The sequence below is a fragment of the Zingiber officinale genome, chromosome 9B (assembly GCF_018446385.1).
Source record: "Zingiber officinale cultivar Zhangliang chromosome 9B, Zo_v1.1, whole genome shotgun sequence".
Taxonomy (NCBI): domain Eukaryota; kingdom Viridiplantae; phylum Streptophyta; class Magnoliopsida; order Zingiberales; family Zingiberaceae; genus Zingiber; species Zingiber officinale.
This window is the reverse complement of record NC_056003.1, coordinates 87,060,620-87,068,628: the sequence shown is the minus strand read 5'-3', so window position 1 is coordinate 87,068,628 and position 8,009 is coordinate 87,060,620. Positions and strand designations below refer to the sequence as shown.

The 8,009-nt window shown below is 39.7% G+C and overlaps 2 protein-coding genes across 2 annotated transcripts; one reads left to right on the top strand and one right to left on the bottom strand.

Annotated features, from left to right (window-relative positions):
* Positions 1–269: 269 nt before the first annotated feature.
* Positions 270–3,788, top strand: LOC122023771 (T-complex protein 1 subunit delta-like). Its single transcript, XM_042582074.1, has 2 exons — positions 270–1,602; positions 3,190–3,788. The coding sequence occupies exons 1-2, from the start codon at positions 380–382 to the stop codon at positions 3,569–3,571; spliced, it is 1,605 nt and encodes a 534-aa protein (XP_042438008.1). The 5' UTR covers positions 270–379; the 3' UTR covers positions 3,572–3,788.
* Positions 3,789–4,203: 415 nt separating this feature from the next.
* Positions 4,204–7,595, bottom strand: LOC122023892 (fructose-bisphosphate aldolase 1, chloroplastic-like). Its single transcript, XM_042582314.1, has 6 exons — positions 7,362–7,595; positions 5,903–6,172; positions 5,687–5,796; positions 5,489–5,579; positions 4,773–5,042; positions 4,204–4,679 (listed from the first exon to the last, which is right to left on the bottom strand). The coding sequence occupies exons 1-6, from the start codon at positions 7,506–7,508 to the stop codon at positions 4,401–4,403; spliced, it is 1,167 nt and encodes a 388-aa protein (XP_042438248.1). The 5' UTR covers positions 7,509–7,595; the 3' UTR covers positions 4,204–4,400.
* Positions 7,596–8,009: the final 414 nt, after the last annotated feature.

Sequence of the window (8,009 nt, the reverse complement as noted above, 5' to 3'; positions counted from 1 at the left end):
AAAATATAATTGTTAACTTTATTCGGTCGAATGATCGGATAATATGAAGATATTTTAAACATTAAATGATACGTCTATTTGGCTTTAATGAGAAATAGAACGTCCATAGGAAGATTTTACAAATAACGAAGAGCTTTTAATTTTTAGGAGTCTTTACAATTTATTAACTTTATTTGTTGTCCAATGCTGAACGTATACTTTATTGGGCCATTTTGGGCCCATCAACTAGCCCGTATATTCAATGTTCATAGACCCAAATCGACAACTTCTATCACTCGTCTTGTCTGCACGAGTTCTTCCTCGATTCTCGAAAGATTCTTGTGGGTGTTAGGGTTTCGGTAGATCTCGCTCCATTTGCTGTCGCGCCGCTGCTTTCCTCATGGCAGCCGCCGCCGCCGTCCTTCGGGCTCCCTCGTCGAAGACGGAGAGTTACGTGGACACAAAGCGGCGTGACGATGTCCGGCAGGCGAACATCATTGCCGCCTCCGCCATCGCCGATGCCGTGCGAACTAGCCTTGGGCCCAAGGGAATGGACAAGATGATCTCCTCCGCCAACGGCGAGGTTATCATCACGAACGACGGCGCCACTATTCTTAACAAGATGGAGGTCATCCAGCCCGCCGCCAAGATGCTCGTCGATCTATCCCGTTCGCAGGACGCCGCTGCCGGCGACGGCACGACGACTGTGGTCGTACTGGCAGGATCCCTCCTAAAGCGCTCCCTTTCCCTCCTCTCCGCCGGTGTGCACCCTACCGCGGTCTCCGACGCCCTTCACCGCTTGTCCATCCGCGCCGTAGAAGTCCTCCACAGTATGGCCATACCGCTTGATCTCTCCAATCGCGATGCCCTTGTGAAATCCGCCGCTACCTCCCTCAACAGCAAGGTCGTTAGTCAGTATTCCTCCCTTCTGGCCCCCTTGGCGGTTGATGCTGTCCTCTCCGTGGTCGACCCTGCACAACCGGACATTGTCGATCTCCGCGATGTGAAGATAGTGAAGAAACTCGGGGGCACTGTTGATGACACGGAGCTAGTCAAAGGTCTCGTCTTTGATAAGAAGGTCAGCCATTCGGCTGGCGGCCCAACTCGGGTTGAGAATGCTAAGATTGCTGTCGTACAGTTTCAGATTTCTCCACCAAAGACTGACATTGAGCAGAGCATCGTGGTCTCCGACTACACCCAGATGGACCGGATCCTACGCGAAGAACGGAATTATATCCTGGGGATGGTTAAGAAGATCAAAGCAACAGGATGTAATGTGCTTCTTATCCAAAAAAGCATTCTGAGAGATGCTGTGACTGATCTCTCACTGCACTACCTGGCCAAGGCGAAGATTCTGGTGGTAAAGGATGTGGAAAGAGATGAGATTGAATTTATCACAAAAACTTTGAACTGCCTGCCAATTGCTAACATTGAGCACTTCCGAGAAGACAAGCTAGGTTTTGCAAACTGCGTCGAGGAAGTGTCAGTCGGGGATGGAAAAATTGTAAAGATAACAGGAATCAAAGACATGGGAAGGACAACAACTGTGCTTGTTCGAGGATCAAACCAGCTGGTTCTTGATGAGGCAGAACGCAGTCTCCATGATGCCCTTTGTGTTGTCAGGTTAATTCATCCCCATGTCATTATCTCTATACCTCTGTGCAAATAACCTTCCATATTTACCTGCATTTTTTGTGATAATTTTATTAATAACTGGAGGCTGATTTTTATGGTCAAATTTATTTCTTCTCCCTTTTTATTGTTTTTGGTTATACATGATGAAAGCATTGTACGGTTGTGTTGGGTAGAAAGAGTCTGAATCTGTATGTTGTGCTGTTAAGAAAATTCTTGAGCTATTACATTAGCCGGATTCATAGATGACTGGGATGCTGAAGGTTTAGTGAATTATTGGATAGGGAACTAGTTTATCATCACATTTATATTCGGCATGTGTTAATGTTTCTAATGGGCCAAGTAGGAAAAATTTTAAGTTTGAGGATAATATGGGATGTTTAAATTTTAGTTTGTGGATAATAGACTAATAGTTTGATTATAGACATCCGATAAGTTATGTATGTCATTTGGAGTAGGGTAAAAAAATGGGCAACAAATAGTAATGACATTAATCAGTGACAAAAAATTGTGATGCTCTCTCACTAGTGGGATGCAATTAATAAAGGATCCAAGCAGTGATAATAATCTTCAGTTGCATCAATTAATAAAGGATCCAAGCTGATAGTCCATCATATTGCATTTATAGTGAAAGCAATATGAGAACATTGTACCAATTTTTACAGAGTTCACATTGACTATTTCCACAACGTTTATTGTGAAAAAGGACCGTGTTAGGCTTGCATATCATCTCTGTTATGTAAACTCTTTGGTTACCCTTTGTATTCATGCCAACATGACAATAGTAGCTATTGTGTTGGATTCTAGATGATATATCTTCTTGCTGTTGGTATGACATGATAATGTACCATAGGCAAATACTTGTCTCCAATACACCATATTGGATGTTTGCACCTGAATCCAAGTAGTATAGGATATCATGGATAAACTTTTTGTTGTTTGAGCATCATTTTTGTTTTTATTTGTTTAAGTTTATGAACCTTAAGATCAGTTAGCTCTGTCCTTGAGGGTTGTATTAGTTTACTTGCATCAGGATCTGATCATTTTATATAATTTAGATGTTACTATGCAAAATTCTCATCAAGGCTGTTTTTTAAGTTAAGGCAGTAATATACTTGCACACGCTGTTGCTCTTTTGGAATATCTGGATGCTTAAAATCTCAATTGATTTGTGCCATGTTGATTGTCTACACTTGAAAGAGTACTACTTTCCATTGAACTGTGACCTTCCTTGATTCATAGTGAGATTGCTTTGCAAACACAAAAATTTTATGTCAGCTTGGATCACAAAAGAAATTAGGTTGCTCATAAAAATTGTGATTAGATGATAATAAGGGTATGCCTTTTATCTTGGTTAATTTTGTTGATTTTCATCAAAGCCAATGGATGGTTTAAAGGATAGATACTTAAGTTTGTACCAGATTAGTTGCTTCAGTTCACTCTCCTCTGATTTGTAGTGTTGCTCCGATGTGATGGTGTGCTTTAGCTGTTGATCATTTTGCAATTTTTACTTGTATGTATGATAGTAGATTCTTCAAAAATTCAATATCTAGTAATATAATTTGCATTCTCTTACAGATGCTTGGTAAATAAGAAATTTCTGATTGCTGGTGGGGGTGCGCCTGAAATTGAAATGTCCAGGCAGCTTGGAGCCTGGGCAAAAGAGCTCAAAGGTATGGAAAGTTACAGCATAAAGGAGTTCGCAGAAGCGCTCGAGGTCATTCCCTACACATTGGCCGAAAACGCCGGCCTTAACTCGATAGCCATCGTCACGGAGCTCAGGAACCGGCATGCCCAGGGCGAGATCAACTCTGGAATCAATGTGAGGAAGGGGCAAATCACAAACATCCTGGAGGAGAATGTCGTGCAGCCGTTATTAGTTAGCACGAGCGCGATTACACTGGCAGCCGAGTGTGTGAGGATGATTTTGAAGATCGACGACGTTGTCATTGTGAGGTAAAACTTAGGGAGGAGCAAAGATGATTTTGTTGTTGGCATTTGGAACTAGTACTAGTCTTCTACATGGTGTTTAAGTTGACTTTTTTATCTTATTTTTGTTTCATTTTATTTTGAGACTCACGGTTATTGTCTCAGCAATTTACTGGTGGCTGTCACTATGAAATTGAAATATTATGTTTTTTTTTCTTGCTCTTTCATTACTACCTTACTTTCATTAAGTTCCTTGTAATAATGTGCGTTTCTCTGCTGAAGCAATTCACTAAATTAGACTAGGGGTGATTCGAGTTCGGAATCCATGTGATATTCAAACTCGATTCTATTCGTTTTGAAATTTAAAAATATAAATAATTTTGATTTGAAATAAAATTTGATTTTTTTTGAATTGATCGAGAATTTAAAATGATTTAAAATTGTATTAACATATTTTGAGCCAGCTCGAAAAACTCCGGACTGGCTCGAACAGTGCTCTTCTCAACACTAGTTAAACCAAACTTACTCTTGCCTTTCTAACGTGCCTCATACGGTACGGTGACGGACGAAAATCTAAAGCGAAAAAGAAAATGTGCCTGCACAAGCACAGGTTCCCTATTGTTGATGGATAGAAGATAAATCTCAGACAATGAAATAGCTTACTGAGCAAGGCAAAACATGAAACATCTTGAAATTCCATACTCTAGAGCCTGAATGCTAATCGGTTTTTAGCAGCCGTGACCATAATTATTCTGACCCATATGAATTTGTAAAACATGGAAGCAAATGGCAATCTAAGTTCAAATGACATAGCAAGAAACTTTACTTTGGAAACTAAAATTGTGCTCTGAGCATTCTCTTCAGTAGGTATATCCTTTCTGGAACATCCCCTTCTTGGCCTCCTCGTTCTCCCCATCCGCAGAGTAGCGACCTAGCTGAGCCAGTGAATTTGCCTTTGCGCGAGCCAAGAGCGCCTTCTGTGCAGCTTCGATGTTCTCCGGTCGTCCTTGCCAGGTTTTCAAGACACTGTTCTGAAGAGCGCGAGCGTAAGAGAAGGAGACATGCCATGGGTTGGGGGCCAGGTTCATTGCATTCAAGTTCAAAGTTGCTTCTGCCTCCGATTGACCTCCAGATAGAAACTGAACAAAAAAAGAAAATATATCACGACTAATTCATACTAAAGCGGAGATTGCTAGATGCGTAGATAAAGATGCAATCAAATTTAAGCATACCATGATCCCAGGAACTGCAGGGGGCACCCTCCTATTTAGCATTTTCAATGTATATTTTGCGATGGTCTCTGGCGATGCTTTCTCCTTGTGCTCAGCACCAGGGGTGACCATGCTAGGCTTGAGCAAAATGCCCTCAAATACCACATTGTTCTCCGCTAGATAGAAGAAGACTTCAGCCCAAACTTTCTCGGCCACCTCAAGAGTTCTTTCAATCGAGTGATCCCCATCAAGGAGGATCTCAGGCTCCACTATCGGTACTAGTCCATTATCCTACAATATGGTAAGAATTGAAGTTTGTAAGAATCCAGTAAACAAATAACTGCCAGAACAATAATATTAAATTCAATGATAATCAAATTAAGAAGTAGATGATAGAATAAAGTGTGTGCGCTCTAATCTTGAAAGTTAGGCACATTTGATTGTAGTCAGAAAAACATGATACTTGTATGGAAAGAAAATTTTATGCTTAATTTTATGCATTGGATTCCTCCATTCTGAAAATTGTAAGAGTATACGTATTAAGGATCTACAATAAAGGGTCATCTTTCCTAAACAACTTTTTTTGTTAAATTCAGAATTTCCACATGCTGCCAACTATTATCGATAAGTTGTTTTCACATTTGAGACTGAAATATTTCATGGTTCACGAATAAAAGCAGTGATACTTTAGTTTGGAGATTCTAGTCATGTACACTAGAAAAGGCTTTCTGATTTACCTGGGCAATAGCAGCATAACGAGCAAGTCCCCATGCAGCCTCCTTAACAGCCAGAGCTGAAGGGCCCGAAGGAATGCTGACAACTGTCCTCCTGCAGTTTTTACAGTGCATTTAGAAGATACATACCGACGTAATTGGATAAAGTGCAATATGAAATATGAAACAAATACTAGGAGGATGTAAGAGAACTAAACAAACCATTTGGCAAAACGTGCGCCTTGTTTGTAATATTCTGCACATCTTGAGGCCAATCCATCCAATCCTTGGCACCAAGATTCATTGTTTGATCCGGGCAATGGGACCAAACCCTTGACAATGAGACAAAGAAGAGAAGTTTCAAATTTCATGGCAATAAATCAAAATTTTCTTAACTTTGAAACTCTAACATGCCTATTTGATCGAGATAATAATTACCTTATCAACCTTGATACCAGGCATGATTTTCTCTTGGAGTAAGCAGTCAACAAACTTCTTTCCATCTGTGGTTGACTGGTATAATGTTTCCTCAAAAAGAATAGACCCAGATATGTATGCACCAAGACCAGGGGTGGTCAACAAAAGTTGCCTATAAGCTTGGCGATTTTCTTCTGTATTCTCCAGACCAATTGATGCAAGCCTCTTGCCACATGTAGCATTTGACTCATCGATTGCAAGAATTCCACGCCCAGGTGAAGCAATAGATTTCTACAACAGTGAATGACTGACTCAGCAAACCAAAAGAGTAACTAAATAGAGATATTGCCAAAAAGACAATATTCCCAGAAAAACAAATAATTTACAATGATGCAAAAAACAAGAAGCTAATTCTATTTCAAAATTAAAGTAATGAACCATTGACTGCATATATGTTGTTTGTTAATCATCTTCTCTTTCTTTCTTATAGAGATGAATCTACACTGCTTTGTAATTGATGATACTATCTTTGCGAGCCATACTCTTTTTTGCTACAATAATTAGTACTCATATGGCAATAGATAAGAAAGCAAAAGGAATATTGGCAGGATATGTTTTGGAATACTGACAAGAAACTAAAGATCTTAACATGATAAAACAAGATTCCATATACAATTCCAACTTTATACAGGCAATCAAGTTAAAAAGTATCAGACGCAATGTCTGATTACATGTTTGTTGTGAACCACTACCTCAATATATATACCCTACCTAGATGGTTTAGGCATATTCGCCTGTAGGAGCTTTGAGTTCTCATGTCCAAGTGCAATGCACATTCCCATGAACCCCATCCTTCCTTGCCCTCAAGAGCAAGTAAGTTCCCAAACTATCTCCTTGCCTAGCGGGTAAGTCAAGTGTTTTTAGTTGACAATTTTAGCCCGAGAGAGTTTAAACTTATTAAGTCTTCAAACGAGAATGGAGTAATTCTATGTGACATTAACCATCATATAAATCAGATGTACATAAATCCTTCCATCACTTGAAATGAAATGTCGGTATATTTGATTAAAAAATAAATAAGCTAACCAACTATTCAGATTTCAGTAAGCAAAACCAAGATCTCCAATTTCTGTCTGTTCGTGATAAGAAACCTCAAACTCCAACCAAAACCCACTTGATCTTCTTACATATTTTCATCCTGTTGCAGTATTATGGAACAGATACTTACCTGAGCCTACAGAATATAAAATCTTAAACAAAAACTGGACACAGCACAACAAGATAGTACTAGTTCAATAAATCAAACGGAAACAAAGTCCACAATCAGTAAAAAAAAAAAACTTTCATCTGATAAACCTAAACGGGAGAGAGGTCCAAAGGCGATCATTTGCCTAGTAATATAGGGTTTTGAAACCAGATCATGGCCGGAAGATCATACTACATAAACCAATAACGGATCGGAGACACTAGATCGACTCACAGCGGTCTGGACGAGCTCGTCGGTGTAAGATCCGGCCCTGATCGGGCGCATGGCGACGCGTCGAGGCACCGCCGTCCGGGGCGAGTTCCGCGAGGTGAAAGTCGTCTTTCCGGAGATCCATTGGCTCGACAGTTGCAACGACGCCATCGCTCTCGTCTCTCTTTCCTCTTCTTCTGCTCTTCTTCTTCCGCTTCTTTGCAAGACGCCGGGCGGGCGGGGGTATTAATCAGCACGGTGCCTTGGCATATCCGCCGTCACCTTTGGAGGAAACTCGCTGAATGACGATCGTGCCCTTCCCAGTCAAATGCCAGTTCGCCTCTGGGTTCCCACGGCATTTGTGTCTATATTAGTCCCGTAGCGAGGGTATATTCGGAAATTCGATGGCATCAATTTAAATGATTGGTGAAATTTAATATATATATATATATATATATATATATATATATATATATATATATATATATATATATATATATATATATATATACTATTAACAAAAATAAAATATTGAAGTGCTTTCTAATCTAAATATCAAATTCAAGTTAATGCATTGGATATTTATTTATTCCCCAAAATTATGAAAAATAAATCATTTAATAAGTTTTCAAATTTAAATATTATTCGATTAGTTGTTTAATTATATTTGAT

Excerpts from the sequence above, each read along its gene's own strand:
- LOC122023771 (XM_042582074.1), top strand. The coding sequence starts at position 380 with ATGGCAGCCGCCGCCGCCGTCCTTCGGGCTCCCTCGTCGAAGACGGAG. Across the intron at positions 1,603-3,189 it reads GATGCCCTTTGTGTTGTCAG|ATGCTTGGTAAATAAGAAAT; the intron begins GTTAATTCATCC and ends ATTCTCTTACAG.
- LOC122023892 (XM_042582314.1), bottom strand. The coding sequence starts at position 7,508 with ATGGCGTCGTTGCAACTGTCGAGCCAATGGATCTCCGGAAAGACGACT. Across the intron at positions 5,797-5,902 it reads CTGGTATCAAGGTTGATAAG|GGTTTGGTCCCATTGCCCGG; the intron begins GTAATTATTATC and ends CTCATTGTCAAG. Across the intron at positions 5,043-5,488 it reads GTTATGCTGCTATTGCCCAG|GATAATGGACTAGTACCGAT; the intron begins GTAAATCAGAAA and ends ACCATATTGTAG.